This window comes from Fringilla coelebs, assembly GCF_963513975.1.
Source record: "Fringilla coelebs genome assembly, chromosome: 29".
Taxonomy (NCBI): Eukaryota; Metazoa; Chordata; class Aves; order Passeriformes; family Fringillidae; genus Fringilla; species Fringilla coelebs.
This window is the reverse complement of record NC_140055.1, coordinates 1,230,161-1,255,234: the sequence shown is the minus strand read 5'-3', so window position 1 is coordinate 1,255,234 and position 25,074 is coordinate 1,230,161. Positions and strand designations below refer to the sequence as shown.

At 50.1% G+C, this 25,074-nt stretch overlaps 2 protein-coding genes across 8 annotated transcripts; both read left to right on the top strand.

Annotated features, from left to right (window-relative positions):
* The first annotated feature begins 394 nt into the window (after window positions 1-394).
* Window positions 395-20,214, top strand: ARNT (aryl hydrocarbon receptor nuclear translocator). Of its 7 annotated transcripts, none has more exons than XM_084223111.1 (23): window positions 395-504; window positions 5,584-5,689; window positions 6,759-6,803; window positions 7,619-7,663; window positions 8,574-8,618; window positions 10,470-10,683; window positions 11,520-11,733; window positions 11,817-11,882; window positions 11,999-12,098; window positions 12,420-12,485; window positions 12,593-12,678; window positions 13,074-13,150; window positions 13,311-13,445; window positions 13,878-13,952; window positions 14,717-14,868; window positions 15,708-15,818; window positions 16,005-16,080; window positions 16,515-16,638; window positions 16,932-17,031; window positions 17,374-17,476; window positions 17,727-17,886; window positions 18,327-18,481; window positions 19,108-20,214. In XM_084223111.1, the coding sequence occupies exons 1-23, from the start codon at window positions 480-482 to the stop codon at window positions 19,195-19,197; spliced, it is 2,370 nt and encodes a 789-aa protein (XP_084079237.1). In that variant the 5' UTR covers window positions 395-479; the 3' UTR covers window positions 19,198-20,214. The 7 variants fall into 7 exon arrangements, with proteins under 7 accessions (XP_084079237.1, XP_084079235.1, XP_084079234.1 ...); XM_084223109.1 differs by having other exon boundaries at window positions 17,374-17,527; window positions 18,330-18,481; XM_084223108.1 differs by having other exon boundaries at window positions 17,374-17,527.
* Window positions 20,215-21,884: 1,670 nt separating this feature from the next.
* CTSK (cathepsin K) lies at window positions 21,885-24,808 on the top strand. The gene is made up of 8 exons (XM_084223123.1): window positions 21,885-22,312; window positions 22,875-23,019; window positions 23,138-23,260; window positions 23,339-23,494; window positions 23,578-23,796; window positions 23,875-24,040; window positions 24,118-24,223; window positions 24,305-24,808. Exons 2-8 carry the CDS (start codon window positions 22,894-22,896, stop codon window positions 24,402-24,404), a joined length of 996 nt encoding a protein of 331 aa, XP_084079249.1. The 5' UTR covers window positions 21,885-22,312; window positions 22,875-22,893; the 3' UTR covers window positions 24,405-24,808.
* Window positions 24,809-25,074: the final 266 nt, after the last annotated feature.

Genomic DNA, 25,074 nt, shown 5'->3' with positions numbered 1-25,074 from the left:
TCCCAGTCCTGACAAAAAAAACCCATTCCAATCCCAATCCCAGTTCCGACCCAGATCACACGCCCAGTCTGGATTCGCGTCTTCACCCCCCTCACCCCAGTCTCAACCCTAAATTTAATTTTAATCTTAATCTTAATTCCAATCCCAATGTTACGTGACGTCATCAACACCACCCACTACAGCCACGCCCCCTCTAAAAGCCCCGCCTCCTCCTCGCTGGGGGCGGGACACCTCCGCCTTCGCCCCGCCCCAGCCGTGCCCTCCCCTTGTTCCCGCCCCTAGTCCTCAGTTTGAACCAATAGCCGCGCTGCATCTCCCCGTGTCCCTCCCCCCGCCCCCCGGTTGAACCAATAGGAGGCTGGCATGGCGTTGGCCCCGCCCCCGCGCCGGCGGGGCTGTGGGGCCGGCGGAGGTTTTCCTGCGCCGCCATCTTGGATCGGCGGAGCGGAGAGAGGAGGGGGCGGCCCGGGACCCCCGCCATGGCCGCCACCGCCGCCAGCGCGGGTGAGCCCGGCCGCGGCGTCACGAACGGGACTGGGGAACGGGCTGAGAGCCTCAGGGAGGGCATGGAGGGGGCTGAGGGAGAGCAGAGGGGGTCTGAGAGGACCCAAAGGCTCTCACGGGGCCTGGAAGGCTGAGTGCGACCCTCAGGGGCGGGGGTTGTCATGAGGGGCTCTGGAGGAGCTGCCAGGGGCGTGAGGAGGCCCCTGAAGGGCTGAGGGGGAAATGGCACAGCGGGATGGGGACACCCTGGAGGGGTCAGGGCTGTGTTATCTGGATTTGGGGTGCTGGGGGCCGGGGGTCCCTGGAGAGCCGGTGGTGCGAGGTGAATCTGGGGTCTCTGCACTGAGTTTCCATCACTCGTTTGGATTTGTTTTCCTTGACGGCTTCTGCCCCTTTTTCAGCTGTGTTTCGCTAAGGTTTTTCTTAACCCCCAACACAAACTGCTGGCCCGGTTTGAAGGTTTTGCACAAATGTTTCTGTGAAGCAGGGGAGGGCCTGGAGCACAATGTTCCCTCAGCTTCGGTTCCTCAGGCTGCTCCCCAGAGTCCTCAACTCCCTGTGCACAGGAAGCTGGGAGCTGCTGAGCCCTGATTCTTGCCAGAAAAATATCTGATTTTATCAATTTTCTGGCTAAACTGCTCTGAACTGAGCTCGTATCCAGATTAACCCAGCGTCTGTGAAGTCGTGATGGATTTACAACGTGGTGGCTGAGATCAGAATCTGAGCTTGTTTGTGTTTTGGGGGTTTTTTTTTAGTTATAACTTGTCCTTTGTGGCTTGAGACACGCTCAGGTTTATCCAGGAGTGTTCAGTGACACTGCTGAAGGATTCTGGAGTTTTATTTTAACGTTTTAGGAAGGTTTTGTGGCTTTTAATGGTGAAAAAACACACTGGGGACTCATCCAGTTTAGGAGGAAGGAAGATACTCGTGGGTATCCAAGCATTTGTGGAAGTGGAGTCTTCAGGGTTCTGTGGTTTTTTGCATAAGAAAGTTTTAAATTCTGAAAGAAATGAGAAAGAAATTTCAACATCTGTGTTTAATATTTATAATCATGGGCAGAGTGACCAGCTTTTACACAGAGGGAGGGAAATACACAAGCAGTAAACATGGAGATTATTAGGAGATTAAATTCTGAAGAATTCTCACAAATTTTCATTAAAGTGTTAAAAAACAGATTTCAGGGCTCCAGTGAATGCTGGGTAATGCCCCAAAATATTCAGAATGTCTTCATTTCAATCCTTTAGCAAGAAGGAAGAAACATTCTTTTCTTAATTTCTATATTTCTTCTTGGAGAAGGTTCCCATGGGGATGAAAGTGCTGAGCTGGCATTTCATGGGAAACTCAAACAAGCTAAAAACCTCCTGCTTCAAAAAAAAAAATCAATTTAATGTACACCAGACACAGAAATTGAGATGTTTTGTAAATAAAAAACCATAAAAGCAGAAATATTAAAGCCTTCTAGTTGTGAGTGAAATGCAGAGTACTTTTAAGGCTGGTTTATCTGCTCCCAAACATTTTGGGGAGATCATAAATGGGTGAATTTAAAACAAATCTTGTGAGTTTTAATATCCAAACCTGAGCCTGGCATTTAACCCCCTGCTGAAGCTTCTGCAGCAAAAAGCACCAATTTTGTACAATAAAAATATCCATAAAAGCTGCAGCAACCCCTCTCATAAATCACAGCTGGGAATATTTGCAGTAATTTTATTTTGGAGCCTTTTTTTCCCTGTTGGGATGCCAGTGGTTGCAGCAGAGCCTTTCCCAGGAGAGCTGGGCTGGGAGCCTGGAGCAGCAGTGGGGGTTGGGATTTACATTTGCTCTCTTCTGGCCTTAATTAGCTCCAGCACATGGTGTGGGGAAGCAGGAATTGGTTCTGGGAAGGGCTGGGACACAGACCCAGCCAGGATTTTGGAAAAACACCTGGGATTTCTTGAGTTGACACCTCCAGGAATGGTGACTCTAGAGAAGCCCTTTCTGAGAAGGAATTTTTACTCACACTCATCCTAAACCTGCCCTGGTACAGCTTGGGGCTGTTTCCTCTCATTTTGTTATTCCCTGGGAATTTTCACTCCCTGGCTCCATCCTCCTTCCAGGGAGTGAAAACTCCTCCCTGTGCTCCAGGAATTCACCTCTGTGTTTGGAATGAGGAGAATCCACAACTTGGGAAGGAATCTTTGTGTTTCCTGGAAATCCCAAAGGCTGAAAAAGCCAGAGCTTCTCATTATTTCTGAAAATTCTTCAGAATTTATTCTTTTAATCATGTTTATTTCCCTCCCTCTGCTCTCCCTGCCCATGCTGTCCCTGGTGCCCAACCTCAGTGTCTGTCCTGGGCTTCCAGGAGAGGGAAATGTTCCTCATGGGATGCATGTTGGACTCCTGGAAGATCTCAAAGGCTTGAAAATCAATTCCCTGTGTCTGTCCCTGCGTGGAGCTGGGCCCAGAGAACAGCTCAGTGTCACTTCCTTCCCCTGCCCCGAGCGGAAATTCCTTCCCCTCAGGAAAAGGATTCTCCTCTGTGCTCCAGAAACTTCATTTCTGTTCCCACCACGTTCAGACAGGGCTGGGGAAAAGGAGGAACCTTCCTGGCCTGCTTTATTCTCACTTCAAAATTCATTTTGTTCCAAAAAAATCCTTGGATGTCACCTTGGGACTGTACAGCAGCACCTGAGTGATCCCAAATCGAGCAGAAAGGAGATGGGGAAGGGTTTCCACCTCTGGTTTTTTGTTTTCCAGATGTATTTTTGAGCTGCAGAGGATCTTGGTGTTTTGTTGCTGGTGTTGGATGGGCTGTGCTCGCTCCTGCTCTTGGTTGGGATTGTTGTTTTTGGCTCCTTGAGCTGGATGCTTATTCCATACTGTAGTCACCCCTGGGAAATACTATGGATCTGTAAGGAAAAAGCTTCCTCAGCAACACCAGCTGCTTGGAGAAAAACAAACCAGGCAGGCAGAGAGGCTGGAAATGTTATTGTGGTAAAATATCTTTAATTCTGGCAGAAATACCAGAAATTTCTGTGTGTTTGTGTGCTGTGAGGTCCAGGCACACCACTGAAGTGATTGTACAACTCCACTTTTAGTTGTAAATAAACCAAAATGCAACTCTGGAAGTGAAATGAAACTCTTGTTGGACTGAAATCTGGCTTTGGGCAGTGGAGAAGAGCTTGGGAACCCCAGTTTAAAGCAAATTTTTTCCCTAATTCATGAAACCCGACCTCAGTTCTTCACTTTGTCCCCCCAGTTGTGGCTGTTTCCTGCCCAAGCTGCTCTCAGTGCTGCTGAGGGTGGTTTGGGCAGCCCAGAATTGGGGTTTTTGGGGGTGTCTGGGTAATTTTGGGGTCCCCTTCGCTTTGATAAAGCAGAAGTGGTTTGGGAGCTGCATCAGGCTCAGTTTGCAAAGGTTGTGGTGGAGATTTTTGGGCTGGAGCAACTTTTTTGGGGCAGTTTCACAGCACATGTCCAAACCCAGAACCGTTTATTTTAACCCAGAGCTGACTTATTTCAGTAAAAATGGTTTATAATGGATTTTAAAAACTCATTTTCTGATGTGGAACAGACTGTTTGAATATAGAGGAGCATTGGTTGGGCTCTGATGGTGATGCTGGGATGTAAATTCAGCATAAGCAACACTGAGCAAGCTCTGAACAACTGCAGACTGTGATACCTGTGCTCCTGAAGAAGCAGGATTAGGGGAAAATACAGGGAAATGGAAATACAGAGAAATGGAAATACAGGAAATATACAGAAAAATGGAAATATAGGAAATATACAGGAAATATACAGGAAAATGGAAATACAGGAAATATACAGAAAAATGGAAATATAGGAAATATACAGGAAAATACAGGGGAATGGAATACAGGAAAATGCAAATACAGGAAAATGGAAATATAGGAAATATACAGGGAAATGGCAATATAGGAAATATACAGGAAAATGGAAATATAGGAAATATACAGGAAAATACAGGAAAGTGGAAATATAGGAAATATACAGGAAAGTGGAAATATAGGAAATATACAGGAAAATACAGGAAAATGGAAATATAGGAAATATATAGGAAAATACAGGAAAATGGAAATATAGGAAAAATACAGGAAAATACAGGAAAATGAAAATACAGGAAATATACAGGAAAATACAGGGAAATGGAAATATATAGGAAAATACAGGAAAATGGAAATACGGGAAATATACAGGAAAATACAGGAAAATGGAATACAGGGAAATAGAATGCTGCAATCACAGACTGGTTGGGGGTGGAAGGGATCACAGAGATCACCTGGGTCACCTCACACTCATCCAGGCTGCCCCAAGCACTTGTGGAAGTGCACAGGCAGGCCAGAAATGGTGCCCCACTGGTCTGTACTGGTGAAGACCAGAAGTGATCAGAACAATGATGGGGTTTGAAGTGTTTTATGAGCACTTGGGTTCATCCTTTGTCTCAGATTGGGCAATGAACCCTCTGCAAGCTGGTGTCATCAGGAAGACATGATTTTATTTCAACAAGAAGTTTTATTTTAGTGTGGAATGAGAGTTGTTTCTGATATATTCTGTTCACATATCCCTACATTACTCTTTGCTCTTTAGGTTTTTCAAAGTCAGGATTCTTTCTGAAGCATATTTTATAAAAATCTGTTCTTGTGAGATTATGATGTCTCTACCAGCTAGTATGAAGAGACATTCATGCTAGTAGCTTGATTCTTGGCTTCTAGTTTTACAAATGTATTGCATTTGCAACATAATTATGGGCTTTTATTTAATATTCTGTACAAACAGCTCTCCTCCTCCTCCCTCCTGGTGCAGCCTCAGCCCCTTCCCTGCTCCCAGCAGGCTCCTCCTCTCTCCAAAAAAACCCAGACCACATCTTTGAGTTTGGCAGGCTGAGCTCTCCAGCTGAGGAAGCAGCGTGTGCTCCTCGGTGCTGCAGATGAAAGGACACAAACACACATTGCCCCAGATCCACCCCCAGCAGATGCTGACACACAACTGCTTCTAACTAGAGACTGTACCACTAAACCAGAGGGGTTTGCAAGTAAAATTGGTTGATTTCTCTGATTTTTTTTAAATTTTATTCCTGTTTAGAGATGGCATCTGATGTTTCCTCGCTGGGTGCAGCCGTTGGCTCCGGGAACTCCGGCTCGGGAGCCCAGGCTGGAGGAGCTCAGAGACCCAGCAAGAGACGGCCTGGGTGAGTGAGGGAGGGTGGGAGGGAGTGCTGGGGCTCTGCTCTGCAGGGAGGGCTGTGGGAAAAGGACCTTTTTGAGGAAGTTTGGTTCTCCAGAAAGAGCTGTGGCTGCTTCTGAGAAGTTTCCTGCTTCTTTCAGGTGGGCTCTGTCCATTCCTTTCCCTTTGTGGTCGTGTCTTTGTGCCAGCTGCACTCCTCAAAGAGGGGGTTAAGTGACAAATTCAGAGGGAACTAAAAGCTCATAGAAAGCACAAATATCCACCAAGGATTGAGAACAAGACAGGAATTGCTGCAAGACCTGGGAGAACAGAGAATCTGGGTTTTGGGGCCTTACTCCAACCTTTGCAGCTGTGCTGTCCCTGGGAGGGGTGGGGGGGAAGCCACAATGTGCTTGTGGGAGGTTTTTTGTTTGCTAAAAATGCCTTTGCAAATTCAAAGGGAGTTGAGTGCTTGTTCCCAGATTTCTGGCACGAGAAATTGCCTTGTAATTTTTGAGCAAACTGAAATCTGTCTCTGCACCCCTCCCAGTCACTCAAACTCTTTCCTCCTGCCCCATTTGCTGATGCTCCCACTCCCCTGCAGCTCCTCCCGTGCTGCCTGCTCTGCTGCATCCTCAGTTTTCCATCCCAGAAGGAAAGGTGAAAACTCTTCTGTCCATCCACATGAACTGGTCAGAATTGGGGTTTTGGCCCTGTGTGAGCAAACACTGCACAAACTGAACTTGAACTCCAGGAAGATTTTACCCTCCACTTTTTTTTTGTTTGTTTTAATTTTAAATGCATCCAATCCAGGATTTTAAACTTGGAGATCCAGGCTGTTGGAACAGAAGGTTGGGATTCAGTGGATGCTCCAAGTGGATTTTCTTCCTTTGGAGCTGTTTTTCCTTGCTCTGTTCCTGATAGACACCTAAAAGAAGCCCCTTTCCAAATATTTTCCCTTTTAAATATTTTACATGAGGATCATTAAATTGCATTGGGATTATTTAATTTTTCCTTTCAGGAATCATCCAGACAGAAAAGTAATTTAAAGGAGAAACCACTTGCTTAGCAGTTACCTTTTTTTTGTTTTTCAGGCTCGATTTTGATGATGATGGAGAAGGGAACAGTAAATTCCTCAGGTGAGGGAGAATATGGCATCCAGAAGTTTCTGTCCTGTAGCTGTGTCTGTGTGTTTTCTCTGGAGCAAGATCTCTCTGCTCCTGTGGCTTTTCCTCTCTGGAAATGATGGGAATTGCTCCAGTTCCTCAAACTCTTCCCTTTCTCCCAGTCAGCAATATTCCTCCATGTCTGTGGCTTTTGTTACTGCCTCAAACATTAATTAATCCTCATCTGCTGTAAGGATGCTTCAATTCCAGAGACATCCTTATTCCTGAGGAGTTGGCAGGGCTGTGAGGATCTCCTCATGATCCATATGGAGAACAGAAGAGTTGGAATATCTTGTGTCACTTATTCGTAGCCTCACTACATGGTTTAGGATTGAATAACTCCAGTGATAGTGGAGTTAACTCCAATAAAAACTCCAAATAATTCCAATTCAAGTGATGCTGAAATTCCCTTTTAGGATGGCCTCAGTTTCAATGGTTTCAGGATGATAAATTGGGATTTACCAAGAGAAACCCTTGGATGGAGGTCCTGATTCAGGCTGCCTTTATCTTCCAAGTGCAATTCAATCTTTTTCTTGGTATGGGATTAAATTTTGTGTGGTCCCACCATCCTTGATTGGGATGTGCTGTGGAAAACCCCATGGAGGTGATGCCAACATTCATCCATCGTGTTTGGGGTGATCAGTGAATTGTCCAGCTCTGCCCACCCACAGCCAAGTTGGCCTTTTTAACCCCAGGCATTTTTTGGTGGCAGTTATTAAACCTTGTTTTCTGTGTATTTTTGGGAAAGAAAGAACTGTAAACACTTTAACCTCTCCCCCTTCTCCTAGATGTGATGATGACCCGATGCCAAACGATAAAGAGAGATTTGCCAGGTAAGAATTTGATGATTTAAAAGCTTTTTTTTTGTGCCAAAAAAACCTTAATATGAGATGGATCCTGCAGCTGCCTTCTCACAACCATCTCTCTTTGAAGGGATCCACACATCCTTGATGCTTTTTGGACCAGTTCATTGAGTGTGACAATGACATTCCTCTTTTTCACCATTCCTTTCAGCTCTGACCTTGGACTCTCATTCTTTTCTCCTGCTCAAGAAACTTGCAGAGATTTCAAGTTTCCTGCTTAGTACAAGTTTTTCTTGAACAGGGTTTCCTGGCACACATTGGGATTTGTGTGTTTTGGAGGGAATTACACAGAAGCTCTACAAATTTGGGGTTTTCTGGAGATTTTAGGGAATGCTTTGATCAGTTTTTGGTGGCTGTATCTCAGAGTGTTGGGATTGAGCCCATGGGATTTTTACAGCTCTTTTAAGCTCCATTTCCCTTCTCTGGACATGTTCCAGCCCATCAATGTACCACTTCCCAGGAGGGGCCCAAAAATGCCCCCAGAATTTGGGGGATCACTGTCCTACTTTTACCTCCCAAAGGGCTACAGGGAATTCCAAGCTGGGATTCTCCAGCTTTTTAAGTGGTTTGAGTCCTTCTGAAGTCAAGCAAATCAAAAATATGTTAAAAATATCACAATACTTCTAATATTAGAAATAAGCAAATTAGAACTAGGTCACAGTCTCAGAAAATGTTTTGAAACTCCAACACATCAGGCACCACTTTAATGTAGAATGTTGCAAACTAATGACTGCTTTATTTTATGGAATTGCTCCTCTGCAAAACAGACCTGTCCCTAGGCTGGGTTTCCAAGTCCATCTTTCCATTTTTTTTATTTTTTTTTTCCATTTCTTTCAACTTTTTTTCCATTTTTAGCTTAGCTGGCTAATTTTATTTTTAGGTCTGATGATGAGCAGAGTTCAGCGGATAAGGAGAGACTTGCCAGGTAGGAGAATGGAGATTTCAAGCATGGACAAGCAAGAGTTTTTCCTTTCCTTAATGTTTCTCTAGGCATCCCTTCTGTTGTTTTTTTTTTGTTTTGTTTTGTTTTGTTTTCCCTCTTCTTCCCTCATCTGCTGCAGAGGATTTAACAAACTCCTGGAAATGCCTGTGGAATTGGGATTAGGAGGGGAAAGGCATTGAGGAAAGGCACACCTCATCCTTGGAAAAACCTTTTTAGGGAATACATGAAATATTATTTACCAAAGGCACAGAGTAGGGCTCCTGCTTTCACCTGTAGCTTTGCTAACCTGTGCTAAACACAATTCCTCTTGTCCTGGGTGCCAAGTTGTCCATCTGGGAAGGTTTTGTGAACTGGGAATGCTGTTGGACTCTCAGAACAGGCAGGAAAAGGTGTGTTAGCTCAGGTGTTTTCCTTCCAGAAAAGGTGGTGTCGCTGGAAAAAGGATTTAATTTTTTCCCTGAGTTTCTATTAGTAATTAATGAGAGGTTGTGCCTGAAACCACCAGAACAGTCACCAGGAATCCAGGAGTGAGCCCTGAGGACACCTGTGCCCACGTGCAGGTGATTTGTCACCTGTGCACACCTGCAGCCCTTCATTTTCCACCCTCCAGACTTCAGTTTGGGGCAGTTTTGTCTTTAAACCAAAACCTGACCCCCCAGAGTGCCTTTGCTGACTGCACTGAGCTGTGCTGAAATGTTTGAGGAAGGCACAGAGATGTCCCCCAGGATGGACAATCCCAGTTCTGCCATCCTTTCCTCGTGGCAGAGTGAAATGTAAATGTTTGGTGATCCCCCAGTAGCTTCTGTAGTTGAAGGATCTTTGTTTTTCACACCTGAGCTTGTGAGTTTAGAGAAGCTGCCTGACTCAAAGGTGAGGTCACTGAATGTCTGCACACACCTCGTAGTGAGAAATGCTCCATTTTTGTATTTATCCTCTTTATTCACCTGCCTATCCTTGCTCCTTCCAACACTTCCATCTCATTTCACTTCCCACCATGTGCTTCCTTGCACATGATCCATCCTTCTGTAGAGGAAACCTGGCTTTTAAGCTCTGTTTTGGAAAACCCACCTTAGGATCCTGGATAAAAGAACCAAATTCTGCTCTGTGGGACTGATGTGAGCCAAAGGGGTGCCAAGAGCCTCTTTAGGTGGCAGCAGTGGTCTCAGTGCCACCACCCAGGTGTTGCCTGCTCCTGGTCTGCCCAGGTTGGTTGGCCTTGATGATCTGTGCAGAAATGAGGTGTAACCTGCTTGGGAGCTTTCCCTGCTGTGGTGGTGAGAGGGATCTTGGTGTCACTTCCCAAAGCACTGCAAGGTCAGACCCAGCTAATTCAGCTCACTCAGACTCCTGGGGTGGCTGGGGTTGGAAGGAGCCTTAGAGCTCCTTCCCACACCTCTCACTAGCCCAGGTTGCCCAGAAGAGCAGGTGCCAAATTTTAGCTGCAGACCTGATGGATCTGATGGTGCAGGTGATCTCATCCACCCTCAGATGGACAGTGCTGAGGTCACCTGCAGCGAGGTGACCCCACTTTGGGAGCAACTCCTTTGGCTTCCTGCAGCGTTGTGTGGTGAATGGCAAAGGTCAGCCCAGATCCTCGCTGTCCCCAGGTTTCAGGGAGCTGCTGTGACTTTGAGGAAGGTCCAGGTGTAGCCTCTCCTCCTTCCCCCTGTCTCCACATTCCCTGTGCACGCCCAGCATGTGAGGCTTGACTCCTAATCCCGCCGGCATCTCTGTGTGTCACACCCGTTCCGGCGCTGCCGTGGGGACACGGCCGAACCTCCCACCCCGTGGCAACTTCACCTTCCTCCTTTTCTCCTCCTCAACCTCTGACAGGGAGAACCACAGCGAGATCGAGCGCAGGAGGAGGAACAAGATGACAGCTTACATCACGGAGCTGTCGGACATGGTGCCCACGTGCAGCGCCCTGGCCCGCAAGCCGGACAAGCTGACGATCCTGCGCATGGCCGTGTCCCACATGAAATCCCTGCGTGGCACTGGCAACACCTCCACAGATGGCACCTACAAACCCTCCTTCCTCACTGACCAGGTCTCTGCCCATATAAAAAGTCCCTCTTTTTATTAAGCTGCCTTAAGGTCTTGGAAGGTCACAATGAGGTCTCCCTGAAGCCTTCAGATCTTGGCCTGATGCTGCTTTGTGGGCATTACAGCCCAAACCTGGGCATGTTTTGGCTGTGGAGTTGAGAGGTGTCAACCTCTCCTTTCTCACTGACCAGGTCTCTGCTTAATAAGTCTCTTTAAGGCCCTGGAAGGTCACAGTGAGATGTCCCTGAAGGCCTCTGATCTTGGCCTGATGCTGCTTTGTGGGCATTGCAGCCCAAACCCGGGGTGTGTTTTGGCTGTGGAGTTGAGAGGTGTCGACCTCTCCTTTCTCACTGACCAGGTCTCTGCCCATATAAAAAGTCCCTCTTTTTATTAAGCTGCCTTAAGGTCCTGGAAGGTCACAGTGAGGTGTCCCTGAAGCCTTCTGATCTAGGCCTGATGCTGCTTTGTGGGAATTGCAGCAATCTGAAGGGAAAATTAAAGAGTGAGTGGGGAGAAAAAGCCCAACATGGGGTGTGTTGTTATAGGATATGAAATAACACGATGTACACACAGAGTTTTCGTAAGGTAAAAAGAGTATTTTTAATTTCTGATTCTAACATTTATAGATTTTTAAAAGTGACAGTGGATTGGAGGGTGACAGTGTCACCTCTCCAATGACACAGTTTATCAAATTCCTTCTATAAAAGAATGCAAACCAATAACTTATTTACATAAAGCATGTGAGAAAATTCATAATAAGAACACAAATGTTAGAAGGCTTAGGAAAACTTAAAAAACAGGGCGACAGGGATGAGTTGAGAGTTGTCTGTGTGTCTGCAGGAACTCAAACACCTGATCCTGGAGGCAGCTGATGGCTTCCTGTTCATCGTGTCCTGCGAGACGGGGCGCGTGGTTTACGTGTCGGACTCGGTGACGCCGGTGCTGAACCAGCCTCAGTCCGAGTGGTTCGGCAGCACCTTGTACGAGCAGGTGCACCCCGACGACGTGGGCAAGCTCAGGGAGCAGCTCTCCACCTCTGAGAACGCCCTCACAGGTACAGCAACCAGGGCTGGCACTTGAGGGGCTGGCAGGTGGGACAGCCTGCAAAGGACTTGGATTAAATCCTTCCCTTTGTAGAGGGAACCAAGCCCTGGTGCCTTTCTACCAAGGATGCTGCAGCCCCCCCAGAGAATGCATCTAAAGGTACCACCAGTGACACTCGTGTCCTGCCAGTTCCCAGTACATTATCTGGCACCACACCTGCCTTGCTGGAAGGACTCCCAGTGCAGCAGCATCTCCTTTTTCTTTCCTTTTTTTAGGTCGTATCCTCGATTTGAAGACAGGGACTGTGAAGAAGGAAGGGCAGCAGTCAATGAGGATGTGCATGGGCTCCAGGAGATCTTTTATCTGCAGGATGAGGTAGGAAGGAATTCCTCTGGAAAATCTCTGAGCCTAAAGCCAAACTTGCTCCCTAAACCTGGCCCTTCCATGCTTTTATTTCAGCTTTTTTTTGGGACTCATTTTGATGTAGGCATGATAGAACATGGCTGAGCTTTCCCTACAGTCAAGTTCTTGACATGTTTGTTTGCCCTGTTATTGAAGATCCAATTAGTTTCAGTCCCAAGTGTCACCTCCCTTGAGTTCTGCAGAATGAGGGGTTTGTGTGATGGAAATTCTTATTTCATCAGATTATTTCCATGTTGATCAAGAAAGATCAAATCCTTTCTAACCCTGGTGCAGGTGTGGCAACAGCTCTGTGGATCCAGTCGCTGTCAATCGTCTGAGTTTCATGAGGAATCGCTGCAGGTAAATGCCACATAAATAACATATATAAACACAACACATAAATAACACAGCTAAACACCTTGCCTCACCTTCCCCCACTGCAGCACAACCTCTTTCTCTCTCCCAAGGAATGGTTTAGGTGCAGCCAAGGATGGAGAACCTCACTACGTCGTCGTGCACTGCACGGGCTACATCAAAGCCTGGCCTCCAGCAGGTAACAACCCACCTCGTGTTCAGGTGGGCTGGGTTTGAGAGCACATGGTCTAAAGTTGCCATTCCAGGAGCTGAATGTGTCAGGAAGTGCTTTGGAAACATATCTATGACTTTTATTTTAAGATTGACTTAATTTTTGCAGGTGAAGCAGCAGAGATCTCTGTCTGTAGAGGATGAAAGTAATATTGAACTGTCTGATGTGCAGCTTTTGCTGAAATTCAGAGATTTTCATTCCTTCTGGTGAAAAAAGGGAGGGGAGGACACCTTAATTTACAAAATCCCTTCATGGGGAAGAGTATTGAATTACAGACCAGGGCAGAGAGATGTCTTGAAGTCCATTCCTCTGAATTTTTTCCTGTTCTAACCTTGCTGGAATTTTTGGCCCTCTCCTCCCAGGTGTTTCTCTGCCTGATGATGACCCTGACGCTGGCCAGGGCAGCAAGTTCTGCCTGGTGGCCATTGGCAGGCTCCAGGTGAGTGCCCTGTTCCCCTTTTCCAACATTGCCTTGTCCTGGTAGTCCCCACATTTAAACTCTTCTGTCTGAAAACATTCCCTGATTGTCACAAATCCCAGTGCAGGGCTGGCAGCTCAGTGCCAGCGAGGGTTGGTGACTGTCCCTGTGTTCCTGGCAGGTGACCAGCTCTCCCAACTGCACAGACATGAACAATGTCTGCCAGCCCACAGAATTCATCTCCAGACACAACACCGAAGGAATTTTCACCTTCATCGACCACCGGTGCGTGGCCACCGTGGGTTACCAGCCCCAGGTGAGCACCTTTAGGAGCTTTTTAAGAAAAAAAAATGCTCTTTAAATTTATTTTTCCTTCTACATTGTGGCTCTGCTTGTCCAACAAAGCTGATAAATCATGCCCAGGGTTTAACCCAGACATGTGTTTCTTCTCCACTTTGCTTTTTCATTTGTTTTTCCAAGTCCTTTGATCATGGGAAGGCTGGGTGTCTCTGGATTTTGTCAAATGTCAATTAAAGCCATTTTTGCCTCAAATTGAATTAAAGATCAAACATTAATCAACAGCTGTTGTGCTTTTCTTTTAAAAAACAGCACACCAGCTCTTGTGCTTGGGTTGTGTAACAGGGATTTGGGGGGAAGGAGCAGGAACTACCTGTCCAAAGACAGATTAATTATGGAATCTGCCTGCCAGATGAACTGACTCAATCTCTCACAATTCCTTGAAAAATAGGAACTCTTGGGGAAAGACATTGTGGATTTCTGCCATCCAGAAGACCAACAGCTTTTACGGGACAGTTTTCAACAGGTAAAAGCATCACAGCTGCCCTTTGCATGCAGGGTGGAATTCAGATTGGAGCTCGTTCTGAGGCTGGAATGTCTTTGACTGGAAAACCAAGAAGAAAAACAAAGCTTAGATAATTCTCCTGTGCAAACAGTTGCAGATTCAGTCATATCATTGAATGCAAAATGAAACAGAAACATCTGATGTCTTAACTCCTGAATCCAGTCTTAACTCCAGCTCTGGCTGCTGGTCCAGTTGGCTTTTAGGGCCAGGGATGTGGCTCCCAAGTGTCTGCTTGACTTGGCTGAAACCCTGGTTCATCTCTAGGGCCCAGAACCCGCAGTGGAGGTGGTTTTCTTGCCCTGTTGTCGTTACTGTTATTTCTGAGGGCCTTGGACTGGTGGCAGGGCAGGTAAGGCTGCCCCTGTGGTTTCATGACTCCAAAAACCAGCTGCTCATATCCATTGCTCCAAACCGTTGGAATGGGAAGCGACAGCATGTGTTTCATTTCTTGGAGGCTTTTCCATACATCTCACCAGTGCAAAGAGATAAGAGAAGTGAAGCCAAAAAAAAAAAGGGGATTTTTAAATTCCCCTCCTGGATCCTTTAGGAATCAAGCTGTCCCAAGGGAATAGTGCCATTTAGTTTGGGAAGGCTGAGATGTGGTGGTCCAGGTTTTGAGGCAAAGGGCCATCACAGGGGTCTGGGGGGGGGAAATTCGTGCTCAGGTTGCTCTTTTCCACCTTTGATCAGTTGCTACTGGTGTCATTCCATTTTTTTGTTTTTAGGTGGTGAAGTTAAAAGGGCAGGTGCTGTCAGTCATGTTCCGTTTCCGATCCAAGAACCGGGAGTGGCTGTGGATGAGAACCAGCTCGTTCACCTTCCAGAACCCCTACTCGGATGAGATCGAGTACATCATCTGCACCAACACCAACGTCAAGTGAGTGCCTGCAGAGGGGCTCTCAGTCCACAATCACCCAGAGCTGGGCAGCCTCAGCCTCTCCCCAGCTTCCCATCAATTTGCACAACCCTGGGGAGGTTCCTCAGTCCCTCCGGCTCCCATTCTCTGCTGGGTTGTGCCAGGCACTGGAGGGCTACAAAGTGCAGGAATTGTCTTCTTGTGTGGCTTAGCAAGCTGCCAAAATTCAGCTCCAGCAGTGCCTGAAATGAGTGAAATCTGCCTTAGAATGCTCTTGGATTCCTGTCACAGCCTTCCCATTTTTGGGAATGGTCAAAGCTCTTTCCATGAGGGAGCTCCACACCCCTTGCAAAGACCAAGAAGTTGTGCCTGTGTGTGATCTAGAGCTGCAGACTTGGCAGCTCCTGCAGACAAACAGAAGGCTGGATTGCCTGGGAAAGGGAAATCCGGGATTTTTTTGCCATGAGGCAAAGTAGCACTGCTTCCCTGCAGAGCTGAAAGCCTGATTTCCTGCCCCATGTCAGAGCTCTCTCTTTGAACTTCTTCATTCCACACACAGCCATTCCCACACCCAGAACCCAAAAAATCCCTGTGGAAGTTCAGAGCAGAGCAGCAGTGTCTGTGTGGCTGTATTTGAGGTGTGCAGGGACTGAGTATGGAGGAGGGAGGCACAAGCCCCACACCTGGAGCCTCCTATTCCATGGCACCACCTTTCAGATGGAAACTCACTCCAAAACCCCTTCACTCAAACAGGGTTTTTGCATCTTGTCCCAGACAGCCACACCCTGCTACACACAGGACCCAGCTTTGTTACCAGTTGGGACTTCTTAAATCTCTTTTTTTCTGTGTTTGCTTTGAAGGAACTCGAGCCAGGAGTCCCGACCTGCCCTGGCAAACTCCATGCCAAGGCCTCAGCTGGGCCAGAGCGTCAGCCTTCCCCTGGACATGGGCACAGCTCCACTGCCCACAAGGTCAGGAGGAGCTCAGCTCCTTTTTCCATTTCCTCCTTTCCTCACACACCCTTCATTCCCAAATTCCCCTCTCTGCAGCCAGGAACTCCAGGCTGACAAATCCCTGGTGTAACCACCCAGAGCTGTTCCCTTGGGAATTATCTGGAGCTGGCTGTGTTCCCCTGTCTCAGACACTTTCTATTTTAGGCAGCAGCAGCCACCCCAGGCAGAGCTGGAAGTGGGCCCAGGAAGGGAGAGCTTGGCTGGCTATGAGCACTCACAGGTGAGTCCAGAGGGATTTGGGCACTCCCTGTTCATTGTCCTGCACTGTTTAAGTCACCCTTTTGTGGGGGTTTAAAGGTGGTGGCACCAGCTTGAGGTGAGGTTTGAGGGGAAGGTGTTTCTGCCTTGGATGTTGCTCAGTTCCAGTATTTATCATGTGGAATCATAGAAACATGGAATAATTTGGGTTGGAAGGAACCTTAAAGCCCATCCCATGGGCAGGGACACCTTCCACCAGACCACTTTGCTCCATGCCCTGTCCAGCCTGACCTTGGACATTTCCAGGGATGTGACTGGGATTCCTGAATGGCCCTGCTATCCCAAAAAAGAATCCCAGGAGTGGCCAGGCCCTCAGCTGCTCCCTGTGCTCACCTCCTCTGTGCTGAGATGTGAGCAGCCCCCAGAAGGTGTGAGCAGCTCTGTGTCCCTCCCCAGGTGCCTGTCCAGCCTGTGAGTGCTGCTGGCCCTGAGCACAGCAAGCCCCTGGAGAAGGCTGAGAGCCTGTTCAGCCAGGAGCGGGACCCACGCTTCGGGGAGATCTTCCCTGGCATCAGCACAGGTGGGTCAGCAGCACAGCTCAGCTCCTCCTGCCTGCCCTGATCATATTTTTCCTGCTTGACCCCGTGGAGCAGTTTTCCCTGCTCTCAGTCTGCAGTGGATGCTCTGATCCCAGAGAACATCCATGAGAGTTCAGTAGAAAATGGAAAAGAAATCAAATTAAAATGGCTTTAACAAAATTGTCTGGAGGAGGAGCAAAGGAGTCTTCCTTCACACTGACACATCTCTTCCAGCTGCTTCTCTCCCTCTTCCTGAGATGTCCCAGCCCAAAAATGACTCGTGCTCTCTCCACAGATGAGAGCAAAGCCATCCCTGCCAGCACCATGCCAGCCAACCCACCCCTGTTTGCCCAGGGAAACACCTTCACTGCTGCACGGCCCGCTGAGAACTTCAGGTGAGGCTTCGCCTGTCCGGCTCCTGCCCATTCCCTGTTTCCTCTGCTGTGCCTTGGATGTGCCCAGGATCTGGGTGCCCACAACCCCAGCAGCTCCTCTTGGGTTGTTTCCCAGTATAGAACCATGGAATCATCTAGGATCATCCAGTCAGACTGTTAACCCTGTGTTTACCACTAACCCCTGTCCCCAGGTGCCACATCCACACATTCTTGGGACGCTCCAGGGATGACCGCTGGGCAATTACCCATCAATTGTTGGGCTCATTTCTCTCCACCAACTTGAGCAGAAGGGTTTGGTTCCTCTTCCTCCTGGAAGTGCCTCAGACACCTCTTGTGTTGCAGGAGCAGCAGCATGGTCCCTCCAGTGAACATCATCCAGCAGCAGCAGCCCTCGCCCGCCGGCCGGATCCTGTCCCAGATTTCCCGGCACTCCACCCCAGCTCAGGTCAGCGGGACCACCTGGGCTCCAGGGACACGGCCGGTGTTCACACCCCAGGTAGCACAGCCCAAACCCTCAGCTGCAGGCCCTGGGTCCCTGCTGCCTTCCAGCCCTTTCTCTCCATGGGGAACCATCCTGCTTCCACTCTCTGGCGCTGCTTCCTCCTTTGGGGCTAATCCAGCAACTCCTCCTTGAGCTGAGGGTCGGGATGAAGCCATGCCTCCTCTTCCTCTCCTGTGTTTTTCCTCTCTTACAGCAAGTGGCATCCCAGACAGTGAAGACACGGCCTCCTTCCTTTGGCATGGGGACATTCCAGGGCACGCCGTCCTCCTTCAGCTCCATGACAGCTCCGGGATCGACGGCGTCTCCCACCACGGCGCCGTACCCAGCCCTGGCCAGCCGTGGCACAGGCTTCAGTGAGTGGGGCTTGGGGGGCAAAACACCCCTGAGAGCATCCAGCTGTGGTGGGATGTGCTCTCCATCATTTTTTGGTGGGTTTTGGGAGTGCCTAAATGCGGGGAGCAGAGTTGAAGCTGTGCTTTGACTGATGCTGATCACCTTCAGTTATCCTGGACTCGGTGGTCTTTGTGGATCCCTTCCAGCTTGAGATAATTGGGGTCCTCCCAGCAGATGAATTTTGAGCCATTTTAAGGCTGACTGGAAGGAAACAAACCCCTCTGGGAGTCTCTTTGTTCAACCCCACGGCAAACACCTGAATTCCTGTGGCAAGAATTCCTGGAGGGCGACCCTGTCCTACCAGCAGCAGCACCACACAGGGCACTGCCCTTCCCAATCCCATCAGAGAAGCCCCATTCCCGAGGGAGGGATGATTCACTGCTTGTGTTTCTCTGTCCAGCAGCCACAGAGGCAGCACAGACCCCGGCCCCGTTCCAGCCCCGCGCCGCCGACGCCGTGGGAATGTGGCCACAGTGGCAAGGACAGCACCACGGGCCAGCATCTGGGGAGCAGCACGTGCAGCAGCCCCAGCCCAGCCAGCCTGAGGTCTTCCCAGTAAGATGGGGCTTTTTAACCTCCCAATCTGGTGGGATCCACTGGTCTTGAAGCATCCAGAGTTTGTCCTTCTGGTTCAAATCAGCTGGGGAGGTCACAAACTCCTGGATAACCTGATGGAGCTGGAAGTGGAGAGGGCAGGACTGGCTTTGTGTCTTGGTCTGTTGCAGGATCAGTGGGAAATTCCAGTTGGATTAACCTTTCTAATTAGAGGAAAAAAAAAGCTACAGTCCAGTGAAATTAAAATAATTCCTGAGAATTCATAATCACCTCACCCCAGCTTTCCCAGCAGTTGGTGATTATAGCTTAAATTACAGTTTAGTTGGTGATTTTATTTATTATAGCTATAGTTGCTGATTATAGCTTAAATTTGCTGCTCTCCTTAAATTTCCCTTGGACACAGACCCTGTGTTCCCTTGGGAAAGGGACCGGTCTGGCCCACAGGATCCATTCCAGCAAAGCCATGATTAAATTGCCCACATGATCATGGAGCCATGGAATTGTTGAGGTTGGAAAAGCCTCTGAGATGGAGTCCAGCTGTTCCCCCCTAATTTCCAATCTAAACCTCCCTGGCACACCTTGATATTCCAGTTTGGATCCTAAACCCTCTCCTTGTATCCTCACAGGACATGCTGACCATGTTGGGGGACCAAGGACCCAACTACAACAATGAAGAATTCCCAGAGTTGAACATATTCCCTTCTTTCTCTGAATAAAACAAGCCTTAGGGGAAACAACATAAAGCTCTCTCCAATATCCACATGTAAAGGAAAACAGCTGAGTCTTTATCTCAAGGAACTGTTTAAACACTTCCCACCTTCTGGAAGCAGAGCTCCAAGGAGGGATGAGGTGGTTTGGACACCTCCTCCATGTGGGATTGTTCTGGAAGCTTCAGGACTTGAGTGCTACGAGGCTGAAGGCCCCAGAGCTGCTCCCAAGTGGATTTTTTTTGGGAGGGATTCCTGTCTGGATCACAGACAGCCCTTCTAAACTTTTTAAGGTGGCTTTTGACTGTTTTTATTTCATTCTCTGCCGTGACTTTTTCTATAAAACACAAACTATTGGAATTTTTAAATACTGGAAGGAACTCTTCCAAGTGTTATCCCTGTAAACACAATCCTGGAGGATGCTTGAGTAAGAATCCATGTCCCAAGCCAGTGTTTTCCTCCTTTTTGGAGGAATTTGGGCTGTTTTTGGAGGGTTGTTACAGCGTCTCCAGTCCAGGGTGCTCCACGTGGAGATTCCTGTGTTTGTCTGGAATCTTCTCTCTCCTGTGAACTGTGCAATGAAATCAGTGTGACCCATGACCCCTTCCCCCCAATTACCCTGGGATAATTAACAAGCCATAAAAATATTACCCATGTAGCTTTCTTCTGGATGAATCCATTTTCCAGCTGATGGTTTCTGTGCTGCCACAAATTGATGTTTCAACAGGTTTTTTTTGGGATAAAACCTGCTCCATGGAATTTTATCACATGTAGATGAGTTCCTTGTCCTCGTTTTGGAGCTGGATGGAGGAGAATCCCTGGATTTGATCAGGGAATTGCTGAGGAACTGTGTAATTTCACTACATTTGCTCACTCACCTCCTTAAAGAAGAATTCCTGCCATGGGATGATCCTGTTGCCAAATGACAAAGAGTAAGAGGAGAGCTGGAAAAGTAGGGAACAGAATGAAATTTTTTATATATATATATATATCTATATATATAAATTTTTAATTTTTAAACATTGACTTGGAATCTTCTGGCTTTTTCCATGGAAAAAAAAAAAACCAACTTGTGGCCAACCCTGCTCTCCTCAGGGGCTGGAAGAACCATTTGATTCCCTCTTGCTTCAATTCCAACAGGAAAATGAATTTCAGAGTTGGACTTGGAAGAAAATTTGGCACAACAGCAGCTGGGGAAGAATCCCAAGTGTTCCTGGAAGCCTGGTTTTGTTTTGAATGGAATGTGGGTGTTGTTCCCCCCCTTTTCCCTGCATGTTGAGGGGGGGCTCTGGGACCCCCAGGCTGCTTGTGAATGTTCTCTCTGCTTGGTTGAGGGCAAAAATGGGGAGACAACCCCCCCTTTTTTCCAAGAGCTGATTCCAGAGCTGTCATTCCTGACTAAAATCCACGTAGGAAGCTTTGAAACCTTTGTGTCACCAACCCAGAGAGATTCCTCTTGTAAGTGGAGCAGGAAGCTTTATTTTTCCCTCTGGAAAATTAAGACTTGAAGGTTTTGTTTTAATTGGTTTTTTGGGTTGGTTTCTTTGTTTGTTTTTAAATTTTATTTCAAATTTCTCTATGGATAAGTGGGAACATCCCTTTTGAAGACATCCTGGGAGTTTGTTCCCAGCAATAATCTCCTCCCCAGCATCCCATCACATCCTGGGCCCTTCCCCTTCACTTCTTCAAGAAGGAGGAGGAAAATTCCCATTTTCCTGAGCCCTTGTAGGTCCTGTGGCTGTATCTCCCCCAAATTTTCCAAAATCTGGGAGCTGGAGCAGCCAAATCTGTTGGGAAGGAGGATGAGGAGTGGCTGGCAGGGGACAAGTTGGGCCCTTCCCCCCATCTTTGGGAACTCCAGTGTTTGTCCTGGGGGGGGGGGGACAGGAGCTGAACCCTCCTCAGGTGTGTCCCAGCCCCAGGTGGATTCTGGGCAGCAGAGATTTTCCAACAAGAGATTTTTTTTTTTTCCCTTTTTCCAACCTTTGTCTCATTTCTGCCTCTTTTCTTGGAGGAATGTCCCTAAATCTCCATCCCCTCCCCGTTCTGACCCCCAAACTCCTTTTCCCTCCCTGTTTTGGCCCCCAAGCCCCCATTTTCCCCTCTCCTCCCCCCAAACCCCCCGTTTGTCCCCGTTTGTCCCCGTTTGTCCCCTCGGTTCCCGGTCACTCAGTGCCACGTCAGGGCCTCGTGCTCCAGGGGATGATTCTGTCCTGGAGCCCCGGGGTGACTCAGCCCCCCCCTGTCCCCACTGAGGTCACATGGGGGGTGGCCCCTCTCTTGGGGACCCCCGTGGGGAAGGGGTGACAGTGACCCACCCCCACTTTGGTGCTGCTCCATCTCACCTCTGTCCCCTCCTGGTCCCTGGCATGGTCTGTCCTCGTTCCCATGGCTGGAGGGTGACGGTGACAGTGATGATGATGTCGTTGTCCCCAGTGTGACATGTCTGGGATGGCTCTGGTGCCACCGGGACCTTCCAGAGCCACGTGATGAGGTGACAATCACTGCAGAAAGCACCACCCGGCCCCACCTCCCCCTGCCAGGGACCCCCAGACTGGGTACAGGGAGGCAGCCCCGGGTTGGGGACAACTGGGGACAGTGCTGGGGTCCTGTCCTCTGTCACATGATGTCCCCAAGCTCCCCTGTCTGGCTGCTCCTGAAGGAAGTGGGTGCTCAACCCTATCTGATTTGGACACGGGGAGGACTTGGGGACAAGGTGGGTGTCCCCCAAGGGCAGCAGGACATCCCCAGGGTGGGATGCCAGGACAAGAGGGTGTCCCTGGGGCCAGGATCTTTGGGACAGGAGGGTGTCCCCAGGGTGGGATGCTGGGGTGAGGGGACATCCCAGGGACAGGAGAGCGTCCCGGGGACCGGAGGATGTCCCGGACAGGAGCCGCCACCATCCCCGGCTGACTCAGCTCGTCCCGCAGCATCACGTGGAGCCGGGGGCAGCCCCCTCGTCCCCCCTCCTCGTCCCCTCCTTCCCTCCAGCCCATCCAAACGCGATGCTTGCCAAAATTTTCCGGCTGCTTCCAAACTTCCTCAATCCGGCGGCATAAAAAGCGCAGCGGCCGCGGCTCCCGCTGGCCCCGTCCCGGCGCTCCCACCGACGGCTCCGTGCTCGGTAAGCGGCGGGGAGGGGTCCCCCAGGGGGGCGCTGGGTGGTTTTTTCCCCAGGGAAATGGATCCCGGTAGGAATGGGAGGGAACGTGGCGCAAAAAGGGAAACTGAGGCACTGTACGTCGAGCGGACTTGGGGTCCCCGGCTCGGGGAAGTGTCCCGGGTCCTGCTCCATCACGGGGGGCTGGGGGGCGGTGGGTGAAGCAGGGAGGGGCAAAAGGGCTTGGACTTCTTCCCCCTGCATCTTCTGCATCCCAAAACTTCCCTCGTCCCGGCTTGGGGCTGCCGGAACGAGCCGGAGCGGTAACGGGAACCAGCTGTGCCGGCTCATGTGATGCCGGCGCCTGGCCAGCCCGGCCCGCGAGGGTGTCCTGGCCCCAAATCGAGGGAGGAAGGGGTCCCAGCCCCAAATCAGGGTGTTTAGGGGGTCCCAACCCCAAACCAGGGTGTTCAAGGGGTCCCAGCCCCAAATCAGGGTGTGCAGGGTGTCCTAGTCCCATAGGAGGGTGGGCACAGGGTCCTGCCACCCCCTAAGTCCCCTGGCTCAGTCTGTGTCCCCTCCCCAGCGTTCAGGCTGTCCCCAAGATGTGGTGGCCCGTGCTGCTGGCCCTGCTGGTCCCTGCGGCGCCGGCCCAGCTGCACCCGGAGCAGGAACTGGACGCGCAGTGGGAGCTGTGGAAAAAAACCCACCACAAGCAGTACAACGGCCAGGTACGGGGGGGATGGGGCTTGGGACCCCCAGGGATGTCCCCAGGGGAAGGTGGGGATGTCCTGAGGGCGGGGGGCACAGGCAGGACCCCCGTCCCAGCACCATCTCCCCCCGGCGCAGGCGGACGAGGTGACGCGGAGGCTGATTTGGGAGAAGAACCTCAAATACATCAACACCCACAACCTGGAGCACTCCTTGGGCCTCCACACCTTCGAGCTGGCCATGAACCACCTGGGTGACATGGTGAGTGTCCCTGGCAGGGGACAGAGGGAGGGGATGAGCACCTCTGGGTGCTCCCACCCACCAGGGTTCCTTCCCCAGACCAGCGAGGAGGTGGTGAGGACAATGACAGGACTGAAGGTGCCCCATGGTCACCAACGCCACAACGAGACGCTCTTTGTCCCCGACTGGAGCGAGAGAGCCCCGGCTGCCATGGACTGGCGTAAGAAAGGCTACGTGACCCCTGTCAAGAACCAGGTGAGATGGGTGTGCCTGCAGCAGGGTGTCACCTGGGTGTCATCTCAGTGTCACCCTGGTGTCACCCTGTTGTGTCCCCACAGGGCCAGTGTGGCTCGTGCTGGGCTTTCAGCTCGGTGGGTGCGCTGGAGGGGCAGCTGAAGAGGAAAACAGGCAAACTGCTGAACCTCAGTCCCCAAAACCTGGTGGACTGCGTGGCCAACAACGACGGCTGCGGGGGCGGGTACATGACCAACGCCTTCGAGTACGTCCACCAGAACCGCGGCATCGACTCTGAGGACTCCTACCCCTACATTGGCCAGGTGTGATGGGGAACAGCCCCAAATCCCCCCTCCATCCCTCCCATCCCCACCTCACCTGACCTTCCTGGCCCCACGCAGGACGAGAGCTGCATGTACAGCCCCACGGGGAAGGCGGCCAAGTGCCGCGGCTACCGCGAGATCCCCGAGGGCAACGAGAAGGCTTTGAAGAGAGCGGTGGCCAGGATCGGGCCCATCTCCGTGGGCATCGATGCCAGCCTGCCCTCCTTTCAGTTCTACAGCCGAGGTGAGGGGCTGGGGGGGAGCTCAGGGGGCTGCTCAGGGAGCTGAGGTGCACCAGGTGACAGCGGCTGTGTCCCCAAGGCGTGTACTACGACGAGAGCTGCAACGCCGAGAACATCAACCACGCCGTGCTGGCCGTGGGCTACGGGGCACAGAAGGGCACCAAGCACTGGATCATCAAGAACAGGTAGAGGGCTTGGGATGATTTGGGAATTGCAGGTGGTTGGGGGCTCTTCCAGAGGCTCAGTTTTGCTTTTCCACCCTGCAGCTGGGGAGAGGAATGGGGCAACAAGGGCTACGTCCTCCTGGCCCGCAACATGAACAATGCCTGCGGTGTGGCTAACCTGGCCAGCTTCCCAAAGATGTGACAACCCCACCCAGCCCTTCCCTACCCACTGCCCTGCCCTCCAGCTTGGCCTCTTCCCTCCCAGCCTCAAAGATGATGGTGCTCCCGGAGGGAATTTTTTGTCTCCGTGAGAAATTTCCCCTGGGAAGGGGAAATTCACCTGCAGGGAATGGAGGATGAGTCCTCTCAACTCTCTTTTCCACACTTTGCCATGCTGGCTTCTGCCTTGCCGTGATCTGTGGAGGCAAATCCACCCAGAAATGCTTCAGGAAACAGGTTCCACACCAGCCTCTGCCTCAGGAGCACTGAGGTGGAGGTGGAATATTCCCAATGGAGAACAAAAATCCCTCTCCCTCCACCCTGTATCCCAGTGGAGGATGCTGAGAATGATACAACTTTATTTTTCAACTAAAATTGGGAATAAGGCTTGGACTGGTTTGCTTTGTGCTGAGAAAAAAGCTTCAGGGATGAGAAAAATTCTTCCTTTTCCCAAAGGGGCAAGGAATCCTCATAGGGTGAGAAGAAGCTGCTGGGGAATTTTGGGATGGATGGATGGAGTACCTGGGGAGGGGGGCAGTTCTAGGAAGGACACAGGGAAGGACAGATGGATGGACGGACCCACAGGACACCCCCAGCCCCATCAGAATCCCCCAAACACTTCCCAGGGACTGTCAGCCATGGCTAGGGGGGAG